General features: G+C 38.0%; 1 protein-coding gene across 1 annotated transcript in view; it reads left to right on the top strand.

Moving 5' to 3' along the window:
- CLSTN2 (calsyntenin 2) overlaps positions 1–27,498 on the top strand; it is a 338,323-nt gene that overhangs the window by 266,945 nt on the left and 43,880 nt on the right. The window contains exons 6-8 of the mRNA XM_051782235.1: positions 7,721–7,906; positions 13,237–13,485; positions 14,325–14,446. Coding sequence (XP_051638195.1) covers positions 7,721–7,906; positions 13,237–13,485; positions 14,325–14,446 — 557 coding nt within the window. The remainder of the gene's footprint in view (positions 1–7,720; positions 7,907–13,236; positions 13,486–14,324; positions 14,447–27,498) is intronic.

Below are 27,498 nucleotides of genomic sequence, written 5' to 3'. Positions count from 1 at the left end.
GAAATGATGTTCTTGTCTTAATAGGATCAGCTCCTTTTCTACTTGTCATTTTTCAGTGATGTCTCACCAGTTTGCTGAAGTTCCTGAGCATGAGCTGGCACTTTGTATCATTACTGCTAAGCACTATTTCTGTAACACCAGTTCTCAAGGTCATCTTATTCTGCGCTTGGGATATCCTCTTTCTGTGTTGACTTCTAATGGAGCATTGCCTTATTTTTTTTTCCCTAGCAGAAATAACTAACACAGTCCTGGTTTTGTGCCAAGACAGCAAATGGAAATATCAAATAACACTCCCAAGGCAGACTCACCCAGATCATTACCAGTTACTTCCCTGTGTACCATGAATTTTGCATTTTCACAGTAACCCATTATTGCCCTCTCTGTAGGCAGTTCTGCATATCTGTGACAGCTGAAATACTAAAGCCTGCCTTTCCTATCTTAACTGATACAAGTAACCATTCATTTTAGAGCTATTTAACTAGATTCTAATTTCCATGTACCTCTGTGAAAGATGACTTTGTTCACATTTCTACATTTACAACCACAAAAAAAGTCTTTTCCTTTTTTTAATTTTAACTGCAAGATCTCCATGAGCTTCGTTGAAGAAATATTTTTCATTGAGAAATTTCTTATCTCCAAGGTGTAGCTGGCAGCTGGTGGTTCCATTAACTTTTCCTCTTCCCAGAACCTAAAGCACTAAGGGATATCCAGTTAGCTTCGAAGCTTTTCGCTATGATTTTTTTTTCTCTGCATGTATAAGGTTCCACATATTCTTAGATAGGCCATGGCCTTAAGAATTGAAGACTTTCCACACAAGTTTTGACATAGTTCATTGATTTCAGTCCCTAGTCCATGCAGTTTTTTCAGAGTCTGTCTCAGAATCTGAGAAGCATTTTGCACATTCTCCAGTAGAGCCATTAGAATTCTCTGGCCACCTCTAAAGCTGGTATAAGGGAGCAGCAAGAGCAAGGTTAATTCCTAAAGAAAAGGAACCATTTGTAATAACGGAGCTGGCAGACCCTTCCTCACCAAGGGCAGCCCCTCACCCCCCTGAGGGGAGCCAGGTTCAGCCCCAGTGCTCAGGGGAGGAGGCAGGTCTCAGGAAGTGTATCCACAGAGTTGGATCAGGTCGGGGGGCAGGTCGATGGTGATGAGGTTGGGCTGTCAAACCAGAACACCAAGTCCAGGCTTGACTTTTGGATAAAGAGACCCCTTGGCCAGTGCTGGGGCTGAGCTGGAGACAGAACCCCTATGTACCATGAGTCAGGCCAAGCCTGATGGGGCTGAGCTAAAACAGGGCTCTTGGCCCACTGGTGCAGATGGAGGCCCCTGGTGAGGCTTGTGGAGGTTCATTAGGGCTTATTAGTGCCCATGGGGCTCTGACTCTGCAGGAAATATCTGTTATTGTTGAAGTGCAATCTCACAGCAAATAACAGCTTAACCTAGGCTGTTGTTTCATATTTTTAGATGGTTATGTGCTTATTTTGCATAATTAGGCACATTAGGGCTTGGGACTTTATGACTTGATGGAGAATTCAGTGTCACTAGGTCAAGCACAACAGCTATGCCATTATGGTTCACTAACTCCTCCAACAGCAGACTTTACTACCATCCTGTACTAGTACAAATTTCTGTCTCTTTTTTTGTTTTTGCTTGTTTTTTTTTTAAAACTACCAACATGCTGTAGACAGAAAAGGTGTATATGAATGTTTGTTTATGCTTTGAGATATGCATTCAAATCTCTTAGCAAACCATGGTGCCTTAGAGCTCTGGACATTCACTTGAGTCTTCTCTTTGCTGTGGAGGACCTTTAACTGAGTCAGACCTTCTGATTATCATTTCCTTAATAAATCACTCATTTCACATACTTTAGGAGTCCTGTCACTTGTATGTTACTGGCTTGTAGATTGGCTGTCAAACCTAAAAATGTTTATTAGCCTTCTTTTACTTATTTTATGACTGGTGGTGCTGGATGTGAAACTGATACTTTCTCCTCTTAAAAATTATCTGAACTTTAATGATTACTTCGCAGTGTTGGTTAAAAACATTAATATTTTATGTATATGTGCATGTGTTTATACGTGTATGTGTATTCATATATGTATGGATATAAGTACATTATATATATATATATGTTAATTTAAAATGTGGGAAATAGATGTGTGTGTTTAATTAAAGAGAATTTTTTTTTTCTGTTAGTGGTGGCTGCTTGACCCTTTAAAACCTAGCAATTGTATTATATTCCAGGCATCACACTGAGCCACTGATCCTGCTGATGGTCACACTGTGATTTGTGGCCAGTTAACCAGGGGACATCTGACCTTATCCACTCCCTTGTGAAATATTCCATTTCATGAATGTGAAAATGCTTAGACAACCTGACTGGTCTGGATTTTTTAAGCCATTCAGGATCTTCACAGAAACAAAGGGATCTAAGAAAGGGCCAGGCATGCAGGCACTGCCAGTCTTTTTGCTGACTTTCTTTCTGAGATGACACAGCATAACAGATGATCCATTTTAACATTCATGATATAATTTAAAATTAAAATAATAATGTTAGCTCAGTTTTGTCCCGTTTTAAACTGTGTCAAGAAACAGAATTCAGAATTTCTTGATAAATCTGTTGCAAGGCTAAGGTTTCCTTTTTTGCCAGTACAGATGTTCCTTTTTCAGAATTTTGAGGAGGATTAATCAGGAAACAAAGGAACTGAACAGTTAATGTGATTGCTTTGTGTGTCTTTGAGTTTTGGGCGTTTTTTCCATATGGAAATTAAAATCCTCTGAAATTAATTTTTTGAGATTGGCACAATTTGTAAGTCCTTAAATATAGAGAAAATGCTGCCCAAGAGAAAATATGCAGGAACTGTTACCCAGGGTCTGTTTTGCGAAAAAGTCCCTTATCTGAGCTCAAAGTGGAAATTCAAGTACCAAAGTGCTTCCATTTTGGAAATGTCTTATGGCCATTGATCTTTCCCACATGGAGAATGCCTGACTGTACAGCAGTTTATTGAGAGGCTGCAGCACGTGATATTCTGGCAAGATGCACTTTCTGGTAAATTCATGACATTGAAAGAAAATCGTAGTTTTGTGAGGACAGTGCACTGCTCTTCCAAATGTCATTGTACACCATCTAGAGTTGCCTGGCTACTGCTTTTAAGATACAGAGAGTTTCAGGGATCATGAAAGCAAGTGTACTTTTGGCAAAATTATGGAGACATTCTGATTTTGTGAAGTGGTTTTGTGTTGTTTTGTTTAATTTTTATTTATTCTGAATTGTTTCAGATTTTCAAATTAATAGAGAGAAAAATATTTAATTAAAAAACCCACACTTCAGCAAAGCTGTGAAGTGTATATATTATCAAAAAAAACCAGAAAAACAACAATACAAAAAACCCCAAACCATAAAAAAAGGCAGCAGAGTAACCTCTAGCCAAGTCTCCAGACTACATGGATAGCACAGATGTGAAGATGCTGCAGAGGAAACAGAAGAGATACCAATTACATTGCTCTGGGAACCTTATGTTCCAGCTATTACACAGAGATGCTGCAGAGACTCACTAACAGCACCACATAAATTTTATCTTTCATTTAGTCACCAAGATGCACATCATCAGTCCAGCATGAGAGAAGTTTTGCATTTCACTGAGTTACAATTGTCTTTAATTACATTGCCATCGTTTTTAATGTCATGAGGTGGAATCAAAGTTTATAGCCACACACATGTAGGAGACATGAATCAGATCACTCCTCTGCACCAGTGCCATCCTCCTTCAAGGAAAAAAATCAGATTAAATGCTTCTTAGTGTCAACTAGCATTAGAAATGAATCAGAATTTAAAACATGGATCACAAAGAAAGACAGTCATGTATAGAAAATGTTAAGTGTAGAGATCAAGGTAAGTCTCTACATTATCTTTCTGTTAAAAGGGATATTTATTTAGTGCATTGGGACTTACTTTTAAAGGCTCAAACTCTCACTGAAGTTTGATCCATTTTGATCTTGGAATAGTTTGAATATTTCAGAGATGAAGATCCAAGTGTACGCAGTTTGCTTGTAACTGATGAAATCTGAGCCACAAACTTGACATGGTGATGTTTACACTCTAATATTGTGTTGTAGGTCTAATCCAGCTGGGGCTCTCTTATATTGTCCGGAGCAGTTTTGTGCCACAAGTGACAAGCAAAAGCCTCCTGAATTTAAAAATCCAAACAAAGGCTGCAGGACTAAACAGTGCTAGTTTTATTCAGATTTTCCCCATGGGATTAGTTTTCTCCCCTGACTGAGGAGACAGTACTTACCTTCCTAAACTTGCACTGTAACGTGGTGGTGTAGCAGGTTTGTGTCAAAGGAAGAGCCCTGCTGGTTGGGTTTAGCTAATCTAAGTGCAGCCTACCAGTTCAGGTGGGATTGCATATCTTCTGACTGTTTGCATAATAGACACATTTTAAGATACATCTTTTAAATATCCGAATTCAGAGGCTTTTGCAGACTCGGGTTACATGAGACATTTCCTCTGAGTCAGTTCTAGAGGAATGGAAAAAGTGCCACCGCATTCCTGAAGGGAAGGTGCTGATCTTTTTAGTAAATCCAAGGTAGGATATTATTCTGGAAGAAAGAAAAATAACAGTTTTCACCCCGTTCAAAATGAAATTAAACACTTGGGTTATTCTCAAAATAAGCTCTTCATATTGCCACCATATTGCTTGTTCTAATTTAAGTGCTTTCCAACATTCCTAACTACTGGTGGTGAGATCCAGAGGCAGCTGTTGCTGCCTTTGAGGGCTGTCCTGCTATCACAGGGTTGTATCATACTCCAATACTGCCTCATGCCTGCCTGGGAATGCCTTCAGCATGGAGAGGAACTTCCTGGCAGACTCCTAAATCTGCAGTAAGTCAGTGAAAGTAATGCTGGTGGGGTTTAGGATGAGCACTGGTCTGTGAATGCAGTGGGCCCAGTTACAAAGACACTTGTTCAAGTCTAGTTGATGTTTAACAATTTAGAGCTGAGATAAATGTGATTTAGAACGTGCAGGGTTTATGATCTCTGGGTACAAATTACCACTTCTGCCAAGCCGAAAGGTAAGACCATGGAACAAAACACCTCTTCCAATCCATGTGGCAGAAACAGAGGGCTTCCATTATTCTTCCTTGTGAGCAGTGGCATTTTGTATGGCATGGGTTTTATAAGAATTTCTTCATATAACTGGGGGTAAGTGTGCAGTTGCAGTTATATTACAGTTAAAAATTCAGTCACATCTCACATCTCACTTATGAATATTTTGCATGAGTGCCAGTTAATTTGATATAGCTGAGAAATTAAAATGGGCTGAAAGCTGCTGAAATAGTCAGAAATGTTTCATATATATATATATGACTTTCTTTATTTTCTCTTTTGGGCAGAGGAATATAATGTCTTAACTGGTGAATAAGAGACTATAAAGATCAATAATTCATATATTACCAGTTTGTATACAAAACAGCAAATTAGCAAGTTATTTTTACCTGAAGTATCTGAAGGAATTTACTGCTCTTGTTCAATTGGAAAAATGTTAACCTCAAGTTTCTGCGATGAATAGGGAAGAGAAATCTATTGCTGCAACGATACTTGAAATTGTAATGGAACTGTCTTAGTTGACAATTGCCAAGAAGTTATGCAATACTGTAGATCAAATCTAACTTAATAGGGAACAAATGGCCTGAATTACCTGAATATTACGACTGAAATAGCAACTCAACTGATGAGTGCACAGGCAATAAAGTAGTCATAGTTGTCTTAGTGATGTACAAGTCCTAAAGATTTTAGTGAAAGTAGATACTAAACATGCTTTCAGAATGTTCCATGAAGCCTGAGCTTCCTCTTCATAACAAAATGCTGCATCAGTACCATTTGGATTAAAATTCATGAAGAAAATCTGGGAATTCTGAAATACAAACCAGTGACTTGTATCATCCTTTCTTTGTCTGGACTATGGACTAATGATTGCCCTACATTTCAAAATGTTCACATGGATGTTTGGATTTTCTCTGAAATGTTTCATACAGTTTAAGGCAGTGGGAGAGAGCACTATTTTTCAAGCTTTCTGAAATACAATCTGTAGAAAAAGACCGAATTCCTCTACCTACTTAATGCATATATATACTTATGTATAGACTATTACTCTTTTTCCACTGGTATTTAGAAAGAATGTCTCTGACCATTTGCTTTCAGAGATTTCATTGACTGCCAGTACTTAGAATTTTTCCATTTATGGAGTTCTCTTTTACAGGGGACAAAAAAAGTGAGAGAAACTTCAACTCTGTATGTGAGAGTATGCCATGATGCCACTTCTTGTGGCAAGCTCCACAGATACACAGATGTGCCCATTAGACAGCAGAACTGAATAGTTTTGTGACTTCAGAATAATTAACTATTTGCATCTCCATATTAATATGACATTCTTACTTTGTGTGGTAACTTGGCTGGACTTGACCAAATGAGAAGGACATGAACCTGTTAGAGCAACAAGGAGAAAGGCCTTGAAAATGGCCAAAGGGCAGGAGCATCTCTCCTGTGGAGACAGACTGAGAGAGTTGGGATTGTTCAGTCTGGAGAAGGCTCCAGGAAGATCTTATCTTTCAGTGCTTAAGGGGTCCTATCAGAAAGGCACATGGAAACATTTTACCAGGGTCTGTAGCAAAAGAACAAGAGGGAACAGCTTTAAACTGGAAGAGAGTAGATTTAAACTGGATATAAGAAAGAAATTTTTTCCTATAAGGATGGTGAAGCACTGGCACAGGTTGCCCAGGAAAGCTGTGTATGCCCTATCCCTGGAATTGTTCAGGACCAGGTTGGATGGGACTTTGAACAACCTGGTTTAGTGGAAGGTGTCCCTGCCCATGGCAGGGTGGATGGACTAAATGATCTCTGAAGATCCCTTCCAACTCTAACCACTCTATGATTCGGTGAAAATATGAACTGCAAAGATAGCTGAAATACATGTTTTTAATTATTGCTGCTTGTTTGGGTTTTCTCTGAAGCAGGTTGCAAACACCATAATTAATTGGATTTAAAAAATTAAATGCTCCAGTTGAGCAGCATAGTGGTATGTATGGCACAAACAGGTGGCTGCCTAAGGCAAGGGATTGCTTAAATATTGTGGGCTGTGAGACATCTGCATAAGCAAAACCACAGATTAGTCAGATCTGGCTGAAAGCATGAGCAGTACTCAGCTGTAACTTCCTGTCATTAATACTTCACAAAATTAGTGAGATGCTTGAAGACAAAAAGTGGCATTACAGATGTGTTATATTAGACTGATGTATATAGCCTGGTCCTTCGAGATACTTGTTCTGTATCACAAAACAATGAAATGTGACCAAACTCAGTGCAGCAGACAGCCTCATCTCTGTAGAGTCAGCTTGTAGTCTGTCACAGGGACATGGACATTGGAGATCCAGACTGACACCAATTAGCACTTCTTGTCAGGGTATGTGTGTACCCCATGCTTGTGGGACTCTAGCAGCACTAGTGTTACTTAATTGATCCTGGCACTCTTATAAAAAGAGGGCCAAAATCCAAGTTTTTTTCATACAGTAACTTGTTGATGCCAAGTTCAGAATGTTTTTTGGCCTTAGACAGTGACCTTTGAGAACAATGTGTCACTTAAAATTACATAACTCCCTTCACTTTTTTAATCATTATTGAATCTTGTTGGGTTTTTTTGCTGTTGTTTTTTTTCAGACTGGGACAAACGGATTGAATATAAACCTGGCTCTGGAAGCATCCCCTTGTTTCCCAGCATTCATCTAGAAACATGTGATGGACCAGTTTCCTCAATACACACCACCATTGAATTGCAGACCAACTACATTGGAAAGGGCTGTGATCGTGAAACGTACTCAGAAAAGTCTCTGCAGAAATTATGTGGTATGAATATGTTTTTCAGTTGAGATAATAATATTTTTTCCAGATAAAGCACCAATTCCTTGTGACCTGTAAGCATGCAGTACTTGGGTTTAGCTCAGCTGGTTCATTTCAGATTGTAGCAGTGAAAATATAGAGAGTGGTGATATTTGACAGGTGCTCTGTTGTTCTTTTCCATGTTTTCAAGTCTTTTTCATAATTTCTCCCTGCTGATTTTCTTCTCTCCTGCTCCTATTCCCTTTTCTGTTTTTCTCCTTCCTCATTCTACCTCTTTCTCCTTCTTTCTTCCCTCTGCTACAAATACTGGTGTGACAGTGTAGTGAGATTTCAGGTGTAGATTTGCCATGATAGGAAGACTGTGGGATTTGAAGGGAATTGAATCTCTATGTTGTGTTTGAGTCTTCCTGACTCAGCTTTCTGTTCTGCTAGGTGCTGTGCCAGAGTACAAACAAACAAAAAGTAAAAGAATATTTTGGGCGATCATTTTAGCAAAAATATCTAAGAAACATGAATTTCAGCTAAGAGTTGGCCAGTGGAGAAATGTTTCCTAATTATTTTCTTCCCTTTTCATGCTTTTTAATAACTTAGTGTAAAACATACATATTATATTTGAAAGATAGATTCAATACTTGCAGATACTGCTGTATGTTTTCAGACTTCAAGATTCTGCATATGGCAAAGCAATGGCTACATATTAAGCCTTTCAGCTTTAGAGATCTGCTGTTTCTCCTTCTCCTCTAAAATTCTGTTTTCTTAGAGTCCTCATCTGAGCCCTGATGGTGTGGAACATTAGTTCTCATCTTCTCCACAATGTGTCTTTCCCTGGCTCCTGTCTGAGCTACGGTAGCAATTGTACAATTTTTTTCCATTTAAATGCTTGGATTTTGGCCTGAGGTGCTCTGGTGTGTGGCTTACATCTGCTTTGATGACCACACAGATATGTTAAGGTCAATACACTAACCTTTATGAAATAATTTTGTAAATGAAAATTATCAGTCAGCGTTACTAAATTATAAAAAAATGGAGACCAAGTCCCAGGGAAAAATATTTTGTGGTTATGATTACAAATTACTAGTGGAGATGGGGGAAGTAAGTAAAGGTTAATAGGAATAATAGCATTGTCATAAAAGCTGAATGTTTTAAACCTGAAAATTGCTTAGTTAAGATTACAGAAACAATCACAATTATAATCCTGTATCTTCTTCCATCTGACTGGGATCCTAGAAAAGCAGATGAGAACCCATCTGCCAACGGTATGCATCTTCATCCTGTTAATAAGATTAAATCTGAGAGGCTGAGCAAGACTTGATTTCATAAAATACTAACATTTAAATAAAAATAAATATGTTGTAGCTAACGTGAAGTACTTTTGCCTCCTCTAAGAACCTGTATTGGCAGAAAAAGGAGCACTGCTTTATCCTGTTACAGACCTGAACTGCAAATGGCACAGTCGTTCAGAGCAGATCACTATGAACAGGACCTAAAGCACCAAATCATTACCTTGACATAAAACACTATATCCAACCATATTATCATTGTAAGTGTAGGGCTGAAAGTAGGTACCTTCAGCTGCTGTAAAATTCCTTAATTGAGGAAGGTTGTGCAAAGCCTAAGGGGTTCAGTTGGCAGTGTGGCTTCACTGCCTTACCTGCTGACACGTCAGTAATAGAAAAGAGAATTGCAAGTCTTTCTCTTTTCTCCTGAATAAACCAGGTGTTTCCCAATACTAGTCCAACTATAATTCATAGTCTGCACCATGTGTAGGCCTAAGCTGGTGAAAAGCAGAATGATCAAAACCATTTCAGTAGGTCTGTCAATGCCATTGTAGTAGTTGCAGGCAGGAGGACAGAAGTTACTGATGAACTTCCAGCTTTTGCTCAGCACATCCATGAAGGAACAGAGTAGAAAGCACTTGAGAAAATAGATAGTGTAAAAGTATATGTAAATGGGGGAAAAAAATCTCACTGCTGAAAGAATATTTTTTTTTTGTTCAAGTTTTCTGTATCTTCATAGAGAGCAGACATGCTAGAAACTTGTAATAGGACTTGGATAAAAAGGTTGTAAGTGACAATGTGCTTTACATCAGAATTGCACTTAGACTGGCTTGCACTTTGGTATTTAATATTTTTTACCAGCCTTAAGGTAGAGAGAACTGCTGCAAGAGCACCTTACATTATTTCTAGAAGTCATTTTTCTCCCAGAAATTACCTTATTGTAACTAATGCCTGGGTGCTAAAATTCTTTGAAAAAGAAGAAAAACCTGAATTTTTTTCTACCAGCAAAAAAATCACTGTGCAGTTGCAGAGAGTGCAGAACTGAGTGATCACACACAGATCTGTGCTGTAGAAAATGCAGGGCTCTCTCTGCATAGGTAAAGACCCAGTTTATAAATCCTGTGCTCATTTCTTCATTTATCTGTTGGAAATCTGGAGAATACAGATGCTGAGGACAGTACATTAAAATTCATCGTTGTATAGTGTATGGTTTAAGTCTGCTTTTCCATAACTCCGTGATTTGCACTCACTTTGATGGTCAGGGTGGGCAGCTTAAATGATTAAATTACACTTGAGTCATTTTTAAAGTCAAGGAGTTATTATTGTTGTGCCTCAAAGCATTTTAGTAGGCATTTTTTCACCTTCTCATCTGACAATAATAAAAAGTAAAGACTGTCTAAAAGGCACAATTTGGACTGCAAAAACATCGAGAATAAATCACACTAAAACCAAGAATTGGTTAAAGAGCCTGGAATCTAGTGGAAAGATGGGTATGGTGCTGTCTTCTTTCCTTCTAAATAGATAAAATAGAAAATAATGGGATTGCTAATTTTCACCTATGGCAACTGGGAAACTGAAACATGGAAACACTGATTCAAGGCCATGCTCCGTGTAAGATTCTGCCCTCTCTCTTTTATCCTGGGTTGTGTAGCTTTGCAAGAAGCTCAAAGAAAATTGATCTGATCAAAAAGTATAATTTAGGCTTGGTGTTGTTGGCTGATTAGCTTCGAGCTCAGCCAGGAGGCTGGTCCAATTCAGCAGGCAGCATCACTCTGTGCTTATCCTGGCACAAAGTTTGGAGCCCAGATATGCAGGACTGGGAGAGGAGGTGGGGCCAACTGCATAAATTGCTTGTCAAAACAAGCACTTTAATATGCAAGGGTTACCTCGAGGGTGTCAGTCCAAAACTCTGCTTCATCAGTGGCTCCTGCATTATTCTGGAAGCACTGTAGAAGAGAAGGACATCAGTCACTACATTTTTGGAGTGCACTGATCCATGGCATGACAAGACTGTTCTGGGAACGCCTCCAGATACATCCTGCTTGCGCTGCTCCAGGTCTGTCTGTGTACATGGCCGAGCAGCCTGGGACTCTGGCTGGATTTATGAAGATAGAAAAAGCATATTTATTCCAGCTAAATCTCCCAAGCACATAATCCAGTGGTTTTTCGCAGGGCAGGATTAACACACACTAACAGGATGAGATTCCAAACTAACCCGTAAATCTCCATAAAAATATGGGCAGATAAAGTAGAACCTGTTGAGCTCTGTACTGATTACCCAAATGCTCTTACACAAGCCTGTCCTTAAGTTGGGAAAATAAAGTAGTTTACCTGGGCAGCTTGACAAATCAGAGTTTAACAAGCTGTATGGGAGTGTTCAAGGCCAGGTTGGGTGGGGCTAGTGGGAGGTGTCCCTGCCATGGCAGGGGGATTGGAACAAGATGATCTTTAAGGACTGGTCCAACCCAAACCATTCTATGGTTCCGTGAATATGAGAGAATTCCATTTTGGAGTTTCCCCTCAGATTCATTCTGTTGGAAAAAATAGATCTTTCCAAATTTTCGTGACCAGAGTAGATAGAGTGAGAGATGAAGCTTATTTACACCCATAATTCACCTAATATAAGCATATGCCCATTTAAAAGCATATTTCCTCTGATAATGCACCATGGTGCAAGGAATTTCTGGTCCTTCTGTAAGTTTAAAAAAATGAACATAAAAATTAGCACAAAAGACTATTGAGTGTGAAAATGATGATGTTTCTTGTACTCTGTGCAAATAATTTTATTTTTTAGTGACTTGAGTGAAAGAAAACAAAACACAATTTGTCACAAATTGTGCCATCTGGATAAACTGAGTTTGATGTATTCCTGTTGGTAACATCAGGGTATTTAGCAATGCAGTGTGGTGTATTATCCAGAATTACAATTTATAAAAGAAATACACTTTGTGCTCAAACTCTAAGCATGTAGGTGTTAGGTTTGATATTGCTATCACTTCAAAATAGCCTCATTTTACAGTAATAAATTTTGGAGAATTGTCAAGGCATTCAGTTACTGAGTGATGTGAATGTTTTCATATCATTACTATAATACCTTTTTAAAAATCCATATGATACATTTCCACACACTCTTGGCTTAAAATTTTGCACTCCTGCAGAGAGCTGGGATCTTTTTTCTCTCCTTGGATGCTGAAGGAGGGAAGAGTATATTAGGTGTCTTAGCAGGGGATTTTTTATGCAGTCACGGTTTGTTCACCCTATTCTTACTCGACAAAGCATCAACAAGAATACGAAGATTGTTTGTGCTTTTTACTCTTGGAATCACATTTTCTGCTAAATGCTGCCTTTCCCCAGCGAGGTAGATGCTCTGGGTAGCTCCTTACATGTTTTTAATAGTGCCTGACAGTTGTTAAGCTGTAAGAAAACACAAGCTGTAAAGAAATGTGCTGTTTTATCAGGGCTTGGCACCACCGTGTTTTCCATCTCAGTCCATCATTAGATAAGAACACATGGAGTTACAACCATCAAGTATGTGCCATAAACCATCCTTAAAGTGGTATTATCTGTTTTAGGGTGAATGCTACATATGTACTGACATTCATACCAATTTTATTGTGAATATCTGTGGCTGTCTACTGGACATTATGTGACTTGTCACCTGCATTTTACAGCACATCATCCCCACATACCATGTATCTTCATACTGTCAGGGAAGGAAGATTAATGAAGAAAATTTGGGTTTAGTCTTAGAAGTTCTTGAAACAACTGAAGAAATGTCATTAGTGAATTATAGAAAATAATGAAAATTTCCAAGAAAGATAACTTTAAAATATTTTCTCTAGTTTTCTGTGCAATACCTTTAATCTAGAAAAATCTTACTGCTTTACAATGCTTGATATTTTAGAATGTTTATGTGGTTTGGCATCGAAGCTAATAGGACCATTTGGGTATTAAAAATAATCTAAAGAGTGGGAATCAGAACCTTGGCCTATATTACATTAATCTTCACAGCTTTTTCATTAGTTTCTCATCCTGTTACTCATTATATATAATTTGCAGGAGCTTCCTCGGGTGCCATTGACCTGTTACCATCTCCCAGTTCAACAACTAACTGGACAGCTGGGCTTGTCATGGATAGCAATGACATAATTTTTAAATTTGACGGAAAGCAAGGAGCGAAAATCCCAGATGGAATAGTCCCGAAAAATTTAACTGATCAATTCACCATCACTTTGTGGATGAAACATGGACCTAGTCCTGGATTAAGAGCTGAGAAAGAGACTATTCTCTGCAACTCTGACAAGACAGGTGAGTCTATGTGTTGAAAAAATGTTATGCAAAGGGAATATCAACATTAGTAGATTGTTACCATCTCTCCTCATTTAATTTGGTCTGAGAAAAAAGCTGGGTTGGTGCCACCCTAAGCATCACTGACTTAAGAGCTTACTGGGGAGACTGATGACTGCCTAAATATCAAACACTGGTTCTCCTCTTGGGTAACACAACTGTAGATTTTCACAGAATCACAGAATATGCTGAGTTGGAAGGGACCCACATGGGTCATTGAGTCCAACTCCTGGCCCTGCACAGGACCATTCCCAAGTCACATCATGTGCCCGAGAGTGCTGTTCAAACGCTTCTTGAACTCTGTCAGGTTTGGTGCTGTGCCCACTGCCCTGGGGAGCCTGTTCAGTGCCCAACCACCCTCTGGGGGAAAAACCATTTTCTAATATCCAACCTAAACTTCCTCTGACACAATTTCAGGCCATTCCCTTGGGTCCTGTCGCTGGTCACCACAGACAAGAGATCAGTGTCTGCCCCTCCTCTTTGCCTCACAAGGAAGGTGTAACTGCAATGAGGTCTCCCCTCAGTCTCCTCTTCTCCAGGCTAAACAGACCAAGTCCTCTCAGCCATCCCTCATAAAGCTTCCCCCCAAGGCCCTTCACCATCTTCATTGCCCTGCTTTGGATACTCTAACAGCTTAATATTTTATAGGAATATAAATTAGTTCTTTTGGTGTTTGTTTGTTGTTTTTTTTATTTGGTTGGGATTTGTCTTTTATGTGTATAATGCTTTCAAACACATTCCCCTAACCCAGAGTGTTGGTGATGGTTCAGGTCACTGATGGTGTCGGTCCCTCCTTTCAGAGATGAACAGGCACCACTACGCCCTGTACGTGCACAACTGCAGACTCGTGTTCCTGCTGCGCAAGGACTTCGACCAGGCCGACACCTTCCGGCCTGCCGAATTCCACTGGAAACTGGATCAGGTACCTCTCTTATCTGTATCCCCCTCTCCAAACCATAGAGAACAACTCCAATCCCACCATAGCTGCCCTGGGAAATCTGAAGTCTGTTGCAGTTATGCCGCAATTTGTAACTGTTACGACTCCAGTTGGGATCCACATAAAAAGATCTAAGTGGGTTAATTTGGTTGAGTCATTTTATACACTAGGGTTTTTAATTGAATCATTTTAAATGGTAAGTAGAGCTTTATATCCTTTGGCAGTGGATAGAGACATGACATTGCATATAGTTCCCTAAAAGTTTTCCATTTATAATTTTTTAAAATCTGATTTATCAGCACAATGGAAGTGATGGAAACCTTTTCAGTAAAGACTATACTGACACACAGGCATTTGTAATGTAGTGTAAAGCCAATCTGCAGACTTCTTCTTTCATCTGCTGTGCTGTATATAATGTCTCCTTATTATTAAGAGTATATCACAAGAAAATTATTATCAAAGAGATAAGAGTTGCGTTTCATAGTTTTATTAATCTTAAGCAAGATAAAGATCATTTAGATAAAAGGAGACAGACTTCAGCAAAGCAGCATTTTCTCAAAGCAAGTTTTTTCATGTTTCTGAGTCCAAACTATGATATTGAAGATGTGGATATATAGGAATGTTTACTTTTCTAATTCAGCTTCTAAATATATATATCAAAATTTGATCTTCATTGTGATTATCAGATGAGTGTGGTAAGAAAGTGTGTGATGACCATAGTACTTGCTTTGCATTTACACTGACCAGTCTGGAATCAGTTTTTGCTGTACTTGATATGAATTCTTACAGTGCCTCAAAGCAAATTTATAATAAATCATGTTGAAGATTGCAAGTCAGGAGTAACTGATGTCACCTCAGATAATGCTGTTCTGAGCACTGGAGATGGATTTCTATTTTTAAACTCTTTGCTAAGCATCTAAATTAATGATAATACCAAGTTTGTGTTATCAGTCAGTGCAGTCAGCTTTAATAACCTTACAGTGAGAATGTCCTCTCAACAACTGAAATTTGTGTGTAACTCTTGTAACTTGGTCATGAACCTCCCTAACTTCTACTGAAAACTCCTACATGATAGAAACTACAGATAGAAAAGATTTTTTTAGGTCACATGATTGATTTCCTTTCATTTGGCTACTGTCAGTTGATTTCCACTGTATATTTTCAGCTGTTCTTTCTAGCTGAAAAAGAAAGTAAGATTGAAGTTTAAATAAAGTTTTTTATGGGTTGTGTGACCAGACTTCCATGAAGATAAATTTATACTGTCTTGGTGATACTGCTGTAAGTTTTGTCATGAAGGGACCTCATAATGGTTGCTTCTTTACTTCTTCTTCATGCTCCATCTGCCCTATACGGTGGAGTAAATTAAAAGAAACTGAAAATAAAACATATGTAAATAGTGGGCTGGTAAGGAACTTGCATGGTTTTGAAGACAAGGCAGTCAGAAGCTTTCACTTCCAAGTAGTAAAATTAGGCAAGCTACTAATTATATACCCAGAATGATCTACCTTAGAAAGCACAGGATATTTTAAAAGCACATCAAGAAACAAGTTATGATCCCGTTCAATATGAAAAGAAGCTAGGCTAAACTTAAAAAAGTAGATTTAAGTGTTCTAGATGCTAAATTTGCATACTTAGATGTTGAAATACCTCTGGAAACCTCATCTTAAGAACGGTTCATTCTGTAGTGGCATATCCTCAGATTCCTTGTTGTTGCTTTTTGTTTTTCCAAGAAAAGCCTGGGAATTAGGCCCTACCTAAGTGCTGTCCATGCTCTGACCATCTGCACTGTGATGCAGGATGCTGTGGATGGCATTGCATGTATGACTCTGGAAGACAATGCCACAGCTGGTAGGAAGCACAGACATAGCACAGTAAAAGAGCACTTTATTGCTGAGCTCACTTTATGAGCCTGACAACAATCCATAGCTTGTTTTTGCTGAGGGGAATCTGGTGACCTTGGAATAGGGTGAAGCATGAACGAGTGAAATCATTTATCATTCTTACTGTGGAACAGTAAAATTTATGATACCAGCTGCTTTGGGCTCTATCTACTCCACAAGACTACTCATTGTTTCAAGGCACTGACCAAGAAGGTGAGCTTATTGTCATTCCAAGTTTAATTTAATTTTCTAGCTCTCATTTCTGTGGTGGATGTGTATGGCACACAGCTTAGTAGCAGACTCCATTCTTGGCTGAGTACAAGGATCCATGTAACGTTTTATGTAGTTACACCTGAGCAGTGCATCTGAAGCCTCATGTTACCACATGACCATAACAGTCTTGCATAAAAGTGCCTGAAACCTTTACACAGTAGTGGCTGCCAAGTTATCTCCAGGAAGATTGTGTCTTTAAGTTAGTTCATAAACCTAAGGACTTATTTGCAGTGTGGCTTTCAGTGTATTTAGCCCTATTTGTCACATTAGACTGAATGGCCTTTGCAAGGTGGATTTTTCTTTTCCTGTGCTGAGGATGCACAACCTGATAGTGCCACAACCCTGGGCTTTTGTGCCTTTAGTGTGACAGGTTAACACAGGAGATGAGTATCTGCAGAAGGTACTGCTAATCAGAGGTAACAGACTTTACACTGAAGGCGTCCTTATTACTTATAAGAAACACGAGGGGGGGAAAAAAATTAGATAGTCCAGTTTCATCCTTTTTGAAATTAACTATCTTAGTTATGGGAGAATCCATTACCACTCATCTGGGGAAAAGGTACAGAAAGAACCATGTTAAAGAAAACCAGTTCAAATCTGTAATGCTGGGTAATAAAAACTGTGGTTTTCCCCAACAACTGCAACAGATGCTCAGGTAGAGGTGGTTCCTTCCCTTTACTTATTCCAGTTTCCTTGGAAATGCAGGTGTTACCTTTGTTTCAGAATCATGACCTTATTCTTGAGTTTCCCATGCAAAGGTTTAAATTGAGTATCATGATCTGGGTTTTTTTTGTGATTTCTTTTCTCATATTTAACTATTAGACACTTTTTAAACCCGAGACCTTATTACAAAAAGTTTTGTTACCAAAGTCAGTAAAAGGCACCTAAATCACTAATTGTCTCAAATGGATAGAAAGATAGATGCGATTTTAAGTGAATTATTTGGGCAGACAACTATACATTTGGGCCATCTAATAATAATATATAAAATATAAAAACTGTTTCTTTGAAATTCTTGGAAAACTGTGAACCAAATCAAAATAATAGTTTGGATAATGAACCAAGGCATTCAAGCATTTGGTGACAGTGGAAAACATACCATTAAATAGGACAATGCACAATGTATTTCACACTCTGTTCATCACGGATATTACATTTTTCATACAAATATGAGGATAGTCAAGCCAAAAGGCATTGTTCCTTCCCTCAAATCAATAAAATAGGAACACTTTTTTTTTAGTGGAAGAAGGCATCTGAGCCAGAAATTAACATTTTTTTCACGTACTTATTTTTATTCACAATGGAAAATTATTTTCAGGATGTTATCACTCTGAAAATAGTCTTCCAGCCCACAGGCAAAATTGGTATTGATCCCATTAAAAAACAGGGAATGTGCTGCATGATCTGGAGTCATTCTAAGTCAGCAAACAATTGATAAACATGCAGAAAGTTACTGTTTCTTTTCTAAGATGAAATAAATTGCTTTGAATAATCCAAAATAAACCTGCAGTGCTTTTAATTGTGCAAAAGCCCCAAACACTCACTTGTAAAACAGGAGGTAGAGAAAGAGGTTTAGATAAATCTGAATATGCTGCAATCTGTGTGAGCACGTGAATGCTGAAGGATCAAGGCAAGGCCTCCACTTGCATTTAATCACTTCACCGAGCACACACACACAAGTAGGGTCTTTACCCACAGAAGGAGCCATGTCCAGTCAAGCCCTTCATCCCCAACTGCTGTGCAAGGACATTACAGACAAGGAATTGACTTCTGAAGAAATCAATATTGCATGCTAAGAGAGTAAAGTGACATTGATTTGGTATCTGGACTTTTTTTTTTTTTTAAACAGCAGCATTTTTCTGAGTGAAAGTTGTTCTTATATGCTGGATTTTTAGAAACTGATTAGTTGTGTGCATCTGGTTTTGAGAACACCATTCACATCATGAAAACTGTAAGTGGCCTCCCTCTCAGAGAGAGAGAAAACGAGTGAATACTGAGGGACAGAACACGGTATTCTCAGTCCTAGAGGGCTAAGGGTTCACCAAGGAGACAGGATGGTGCAAGTTTCCATCATCTCTGTGCATGAAATTTCCCCTCTTAGATAAGAGACCTCAGGCTTGCCAGTCTCATGCTTTCCAACATGCACTGCTTTATGCATACACCTTTAATAAAACTACGGAGAGAAATCAGATTTTTTCCTATAGAACCAGTAAGAGAGAAATGATAAATGAATCACACTAATCCTGCAACAGAGATGAAATAATTCCAGAACTTAAAAAGTCTTTGCCAAATTTTTATTCAGCATCTTGCTTCAAAACAGTTTTTGGTAGCACAAGGATGAGTCACCAGTGCTGATAAATTCCCGAAAATTTTCTTTGAGATCCCAACTGAAAGAAGCTCCTTTAATATATGTTTTTAATGGAACTGCTACATCACTGCTAATAACAAAATCTTTACAAACTGCTCCCAGTGGCTGTCCAGGACTTGCTTTATGACATACAAATTTCCTTTGGGCCAACTCTGAAGTATTGCCTACAGATTGATCTGGTGATGTGCATTTCTGATTTCTGCAGTCCAGCCCAGTGTGAAAGGCACTGACTGCTCTGTGCTTCTGTAAAACTTCTGCGACCCTTAAGGAGCAACCAAACTGAGTATTTTATCATTTCTATATTTTCATTTGCTAGAAATTACTTGGATATGTTTCTGGTTTTATGTTCTGTATTTTGCAATTGTCTCAATTTTTTGACCGTGGCAGCTTTATTACAATGGTTTGGGATTTTCAGACCTGTTTGTGCTGTCCTACTGTTGTTCCCAAAGACTTAAGATGAGTGAGGACAGCTCTCATGAAAATGATACCTGTTAAATGTTGTCTTTTGGCTCTTACATGGGAAACTGTTCTTCAGATATGTAGTTATGGTTGTTATCATGGGAATTTAGAACTACTGCAACCACTAAGCCCTTTAGACCCTAAGACACCTACTTTTTTTGATCAAATCAGACCAAAAAAAAAAAGGGAAGGAAATTCTGCACAGAATAAAAAGGAATTTAAAACTGGCTGTAGTATCATGAGATAATAACAAGTATAATGCTCTTTCAGCACACTCTGGGAAGGCCCCAAAAATTCTTAGAGAACATCTTGATAGGGAGTTATTGATATGCCTAAATGAACTGGATTAAAGTGTCTGTTAGTTTGCTCTGTTCCAACAGTACTCTGGGAACTCTAGAAATATAATGCCTAGGACTGAAATTCCCTATCAAACTATAATGTGAAAGTGAATAGTCACATTTGCTTCCTTATTTTTCAGCTATTGTTAATATTTTTATTTTACACTGTCCCTGATTTATCACTTGTACCACCAGAGTTTCTACAAAACGTGCACAAACTGTTTTGAAAATGTTGCTGAAGAACCAGAGCTGTTACTTGGGCAATTTTCTGAGGCACCTCTGTTTATCTTTCAAGAAAAGCAGGTTGGCTTTGGAGCATTCAGGTGGTGGTTGCAGCATTTCACTAAGGTAGAACTGACATCTTTGTCCTCCCAAACACAGGTTAGGAGAAAAAGAGGCTGTGCCATAAATAAATATAAATTCATTTGTGTATGTGCACGAGCTGTTTATTCCAGCCTTAGAGATTTCTGGATGTCTGTAGTTCAGGAAGAAAGGATGGTGTTGATTTTCCATTGATTTGCTTTCCACATCCGGGTAGTCTTTTGGCAATGTCAAAGGCTAGAAAGGCATATGTTTAAGCACATGATGAAAAATTATGTAAAAATGAAAAGATGAGCAGCTTTTCTAGTTATACAATTAAAAAATAAACACAGGGTGTAGTCATCAAGTGTTACTGAACTGACATGTTTGCTTGATGCAATTTAGTGACAAGTAAGGTGGATTATAATAGAATTATTTCATCATGAATGAACTACGGATCTAATTTACTAAGACACATGGAAGTTACAGCATGACAGCACAAAGACATGCTGAAGATACAGTACATAATCAGGGGTTTCAGGTGCTTTTATCTGTCAGTATGATTAAGCAACTTCATTATTTAAAGTTGTAATTAAGACATCCATATTTTTGAAACCCATTGTGAACATCCGTATTACACATTACGAGTTTCAAGGCTACAAAAGCAGCTCACAGCCTGCATGCAAATTAGTTTGCAAACTCTTACAGTGTTGTCACAATGCAACAGTGAATGTGCATTACATAGAAAGGTTCTTATTTGAAAGCTCTAGTTTTTTTTTTCCTAATGCAGTTATTTACTTGCACCCACCAAGGCAAGAAAAAGGAATCCTCATTCCAGGAATGCTGGATCCTGGATTCCAGGAATGAGAGTCTGATGAAGCTCATCACTGATTATTTCAGCTCATTAGGCCACAGAGAATGCAGCAGGTTGTTCTGCCCAGCTGGTGCTGTGCAGAAGATACCCCAGGGCATGTGTTTTTCTCAGGGCAATGGAGTTGCTTCTTATGGAATAGAGGTTGGTAGACAGTAGGAAATAATATGGTCTTACAGGGAAAACTTTCCTGGCCAATATCCAAAGCAGAATCAACAGCAAGAGGGAATCATTTGCACAGCTCAAGAGCAGGTGCTGGGTTGAGAAGAGCATGATATTAATAATGGGAAATTCTGTCAAATGCAGTAAAAGGGTAGATCACGTTATGGTCAGATTCCAGTGAGCTCAGTCTGCCACGCTGAGAAAACGGAATGGAAATCTTCCATTTGCATTGTTGTCCATAAATCCATCTTGTTATTAGACTAGAAAACTGAAGCTTACAGAAATCAAATTCTTTTCTACTGAAATGTCCATTAAAAAGGAAGTAGAACTTTATCTACTAATCTTCTCCTTCAATACTTAACTCACCAAATTTTATTTTCTTATATTTATTATTCAATTTGTCCTGGATGTACATGGTGCAACCTTGGCAAAGAAAGAGATGGACTTTATATATCATCTTAAAATTCCTTCCAGCCTTATATATGATCCTTTATGTAATGCCTAATATTCTAAAAGTATATTATTATGGTTGTTAATGGTTTAATAAAACTTATATCAGTAATTTGTCATGTGAGAGTAACCATATAAATAACTCCACACCCAAGACTGTAGGAGTCATTTAGCTGTAGTATGGATTTGTCAGTTCTCACTACACCACCTCCATAGATCATTGAAATCAATATTCTTATTTGCAGAACTCCTGGGATGCATTAGGAATGACTGTGGTGGGTAAACCAAATGTTTGATTTACATGATTTTGAAGAAAGATCAATTTCACTTTTCATAAAGAGCTCTACTTTTTAAAAAATATGGACTGTCTTAAGACATAGATTTAAAAAAACACTTTTTGCGTTCACCAGGCTTTCAGAAGAATTGATATCTATTGGCCATACTGAACTTTTATGATATTAGTGTGTTTATTTGCTGCAGAAAATAAAACATTCCTGAGGGCTGCATTAAGCACCTGCAGAAATTATAAACCAGTGCTTCCACTGGTGTGAATCTGTGCAGTTCTCAGTGCAGCTGCTCCTGCACTGGCTGAGAATCTAAACTCTTGCTTTCTTACCAAATGAATATTCACTCTCTAAGAACAAAGGGAACATCAGCAGCTTTTAAATAAGATCGGGGTAACTGTGAAGGTTTTTAGTTCAATGCCACCATTTAAAAATGCAGTCTTCAGGTTTCACTTGGAGCCATCAGCTTTGCCAGAGCATGACTAAGCCAGGATTACTTCAAAATTTAACATTAGCCATCATCTCAGCCCTGATTAGGTTACAAATAATTGTCAATCCATTTATAGTTTTGTAGTAGTATTAGTGCTGGCTAGAAAATGGAAATCCTTATGAATAATTTTGTGTCTTAAAAGCATTTTTTACTTTAGAGTTGCACATTCTTTCTAAGCAGGAAATTAACCCTATAGAAGCTTCCTAGGCAGGCAAAAGTAGAATCTTCACTTTTAATTTTTCATTGGCAGAAGTTGTTTTCAAATGGGAGTGTAAGTTCAACTTTAATGTTAGAAACTGTGACTTTATTGAATCATAATTTCGTGAAAGTTCCTGACATTCTTTGGTATTATTATTAATAGCTGGGATGGTTTTTAGTTTTAGGGGTTTTTAAGTATTTGCATATTAAAGTCATAACAATCCTCCATCAGCAAGTAAATTTCCCAAAAGAAACATCCCTATGCCACAGATGTTGCACAGAGTTCTAGTAGTGCATTATAACATATCTTCCAATTTTAAAATACCCTCACAACAGCTAGTTAAGTTCCTCATTTACTCAAGCCTGCTTAAAAATAGACAAAAAGCTGCAGACTGATACTGCACAGATCTTCCTAGACCTGTACTAGTGTTCTTCCAAATGGACAGTTAATGGATTCAAGACACTCGAGGGTTTTACTGCATTTTTTCGAGCAGTTAATCAGAGTCCAGGGTCTTGCTAAGTTATTTTCCAATCTTACAATGGCTCTTTCATTACCAGCTCAGTCTTTCCCTTTCAATTTTTTTATTCCAATTAACCTGTGGACTCAGATTTGTTCAGAGTAATTTACTGTTGTTGTTGTAATTGGATGCATAGCCTGCATGGCATTTTTTATTCTTCCATAAGTGGCCTCACACTCTCACTCAGGCATCTCTGCTGACATTCCTGGATTTGGCTGCGCTCCTGAGTAAGGGTTTGCTGTCATGCTCCATGGCCAGCACACAGACCCTGATTTCAAATTCAGTCTTCATTTTCCATATGCTGAATATTTAACCAAATGTGGCTGATTTAATGAAGATCCTTGCAGTTACTTATCAGCCAGCGCTCAGCTAAAGTCAACAGGAGAACTGGGATCACAGTTCAGTGTATTACAATTCAAACAGAAAATTCTGTTATTAATCTGACTCTAGTGTGTATGCAGTGGAAGACCATTGTACTTTGTATGCAGAGGTGACAGGAAAGTCCAGTTTCCTTCAGATATCTGCTGTAAGGGAGCTTGGTGACTGTCAGACTTTGAGTCCTTGCAGGACTCTTCTTCCTTTCTTTCACCGTCACTTTCTAGTTCAAGTGGACTAATTGTGTTTTGATTTCAGAAATACACAGCCCTGAGTTGGCATACAATTCACCTCTGGACTTATCTTTAAGTATTTCAGCAGTTACAGTGATTTCATGTCATGTAAAACTTCTATATTAATTGGTTTGAATTTATTATAATATACTTTAGGGGAGCATATTGAACGTTTTGTCCTCAATACTCAGATTTTTTTCTTCTTTTTTTTTTCTTTAAAAAAAGTTATTTACAGTTTTGAAAATTAACACCTGAATGAACTATTTGAAAAAACTAAAAGGCATATTTTTCAGTGTTCGGGGGTTTTTTTCCTGTAGAACCTCTTGTCCCATTTCTAGCAATAGTAATTTAATTTTAAGAATATGTCTGCAATCCAGTAGTCATTTTCCATCAGCAAAACAGTGCTTCACAGGGAAAATTTCAGCCAGTTCAACTCTGAATACGTTTGAACCTTGAAATAATTACTTTAATGAGATCCATAAAACTTTAAGGGTTTGTGCAACACTGATATTGAAAATTTCTTCCCACAGTCTATTTGTTTCATGTTCCTAATGTCAACCCAGAACTATTCTGGGATGCAGACCTTCAATGCTGACTTGTTTCCTCCCATAAAACCACTAAGAACATGATCATGATTAGTACTGAAAGCAAGCTATATGTTGACAAAATAACAACATTCTCAGGCAAAGTCACAAATATAGCTGATAACTAATTATCTCAGTATGGTATATAACATATAATCAGCCTGTCTGCAAAATGCCAGCTATGTAATTAAAGTCCCCATTTCAGTAAAGAGACTGTGTATAATATTTGGGTTGTATAATTTCCTGACTTATCCCTGAGTATAAATACAGAAGTGTGGATACACAACCATTCTTCACTTCACAGAAATTATTAAGGTAGCCAAATATGACTCATTGCAACCTTTTATCTGCATTAAAAACAAAATATCCTTTGCTTTTCTCTGCATTATGTCCTAATTGCCTGCTGGAACTGAAGTGAATCCAACACTAATCTGAACGGAGAAGGAGCATCTATTTCTGATGTGTCTTTCTGCTGCTGTGGGTCCCTCCATCTCAGGCTGCAGCAATATTCAAAACTGTTAAAGGGGTAGGTTCCATGGGATTCACACCAAGTGCTTCTCTGGAGGTATCCTCTCAATTAAATGTGAGAGTTGTGTAAGAGCAGAAATTCTTTCAGCTCTGATTTGCGCTGTGCACCTTCAACACAGCAAATATCTTTCAAGCAAATCACCTTTCTCAAAACGTGGAAATTGTGAAAGGTGTTCAGTGCCTGTGTCAGCTCCGTCTTCCTTTGCTGAGTAGGTTTAAAGCAACCCTTGCAAGTGGTCTCAACACTTCCTTCCGAGCTAGGAAACCTTTGAAGAGGGATTTACCAGGCAGTGGAAAGCCTTCAAAGAGCCAGAAGTACCATTGCCTAAAGGAGAGCTCTCAGGAGGGCTTTCTTCTGTGTGCAGAATAACCTGGGAATCCTGGCATTTTCCAGATGGTAGGTGAGAACAGAGGTATCAAGTCTGAATATTTATTTAATGAATTAAACCCAGCACATAATGCTTCCTCTGGGATTTGAATTGATAAAGGGAGTCTAACAAAGTGAGTGATGTGTGCAGGTGGGAATGTGTGAGAGGGAGGAGACAGAAGGTCTCTTCAGAATGTGTTTTTAGAGTTGAGCACAAGTGTTTGCTCTCAAAAGCAAACAAACCCCAACCAGCCTGTTTTCTTTGTCTCTGGAGTCTACTTTGCACTAATCACACCCTCTGTACCTTCATAATGTCCAAAGAACTGACTGAACCAAGCACTGTAGTTGTTCAGACACCAGCAGTAAGGGAAGAATATATCATCCTATTTTGAACAGTGACAACCTCCTTTTTCTCAGTTTTGGAAAGGACATTAATAATGCAAAAATGTAAGACTAACACAGTTTGGGCTTCAGTGTTACCCCTAATCTCTTCGGTAACTTCCCGTTGATGTGCTCATGAACATAATGTGCAGTGTTTGGAAATAAAACAGTTTCACTCTTTGTAAAAGCATTAATAGCCAAAATTCAAAAAATTGATTGAAAACTTCAATAAAATAAAGTCACTCTGATATCAGGCCTCAGACTGTGAAACAAATGATGTCTTTGGGCTCTTTCAGTTAGGTAGGAGGTCAAAGGATCTGGTGGGTTTTATATTTTTCCCTTAATGGTATTCTTATTTGTTAAGTGGTAAATGTGTTCTGTTTGTGTATAATTCCCAAGGGTTATCTTCTGAAACCTTTGCATTTTTTAATCTCTGATCATATATATAGATTTGGATATATCACATTTATAGTAGTTTCTGTAATGTAAAGAGATATTTAACAGAAAATTTATACTGACAAACCATAGTGTGGATCAATATCTGGCATATAAATAAAATAATCATAGAAGCCCTTTAAATTAGGGGGCAGGAAATTAAGCTTGTAATGTTTATTCTGGCTAAGATTTTGGTTGTTCTTTTCATTCCTCAGATTCAGGTAGGTAATGGTTGATCTTAAAAAATGTTCCCATGTTTCATTATTAGGTAGAAAGTGCATTCATCTCAGAATATTGATCATTCTTTCCATTTAGAAAGAAGCAGTTTTCCACCCTGATAGGACCAAGGAAGTATTTTATTGAGCCTGACAAGCTGCAGCATTCATGGTGGGAGGTATAATGCTTCTTTCATCTCTTTCTTTTTTTGCTCTCCTCAGCAGTAGATTTCCCAGGGCAAATCCATGCTGACAATGGCCAAGCTGCATTTCCAAAGCAAAGTCCTTTGCATTAACTATCCTTAATAGTTTTATTTATTCTTTTCTGTGTGGAGGTAACTCATTTTTTGGATATTGGTATGGGCTGCAAATAAATGGCAGTAACTATTATATTAACTGAGAGCCCCTCACAAGGACCATCAGTGTAACTTCCCCACTTAAAAGTGAAGATATTTGGAAGCAGTGGGTGTGTCTAATAAAATGCAGCTTTTGGTTTGGCTGCTAAAAATATACGAATGGGTGGGATGATCTTTTGAATAAAATTGACAAAGAGCATAGTTAAAGTTCCCACATTAATAGAACTGGGATATTATAATAATTTCCATCCACAAATATTACATGTGCAGGAACTGATCAAATGCTAATCTTTGTTTTAAAAACCACATAGGGTGCTTTTCTAGATCATCTTCTGGCTTTGGTAATAGAAGGGGCTTCCATTGGCCAAATATCAATTTACAGCGGAGAAATTCTTCTTTGACAATACCGATTTTTCAAGTGAACTTAAAACTTTTCTGAATATTTTTAAAGGAGTAAAAGGGAAGCTGGAGGCTTATTTGAAAACAGCATGTGGTTAGCATTTCCCACTGTTGTTTTAGCATTATTTAAGCACTTGTTAAAATTAGTTTTTAGGCTGTAGCTCATGTTACTTGCTGATGTGAAGAAGGTGGTAATTGGAGAGCACGGACTTATAGGGTAGCAATGAGTTTGGTGGGTCCTGTATCTGTAGTTTTGTTTTCTGTTACTGACTTACACCACAAATTGTCCAGTAGCAAATAATGTGAATGAGATTTAAAATCTGGTAAAAATTCCTTTTATAATATATTTGGGGTTTTCAACACAGATTTCAACACCTTTGTAATAACCTTTTTATTACACAGTATTTCAAGTGAGTCCTCGTTCTCCCAAGTTGCATATTTACTCACTAAATACAGAAAATATCTGGTTTTGTAAGATATTTTGCCAAATGTGTATATATTTCTGTATTTTTGAGCAGGACTTGCAGAGGAGATATCATGTGTTCCATACTACCAGCATATGTTCAGGTCTGT

This window comes from Manacus candei, unplaced genomic scaffold (genome assembly GCF_025592945.1).
Source record: "Manacus candei isolate 608988 ecotype Guabito, Panama unplaced genomic scaffold, ASM2559294v1 h1tg000015l, whole genome shotgun sequence".
NCBI lineage: Eukaryota > Metazoa > Chordata > Aves > Passeriformes > Pipridae > Manacus > Manacus candei.
The sequence above is the reverse complement of the archived record's forward strand: the minus strand, read 5'-3'. Positions and strand labels throughout refer to the sequence as shown.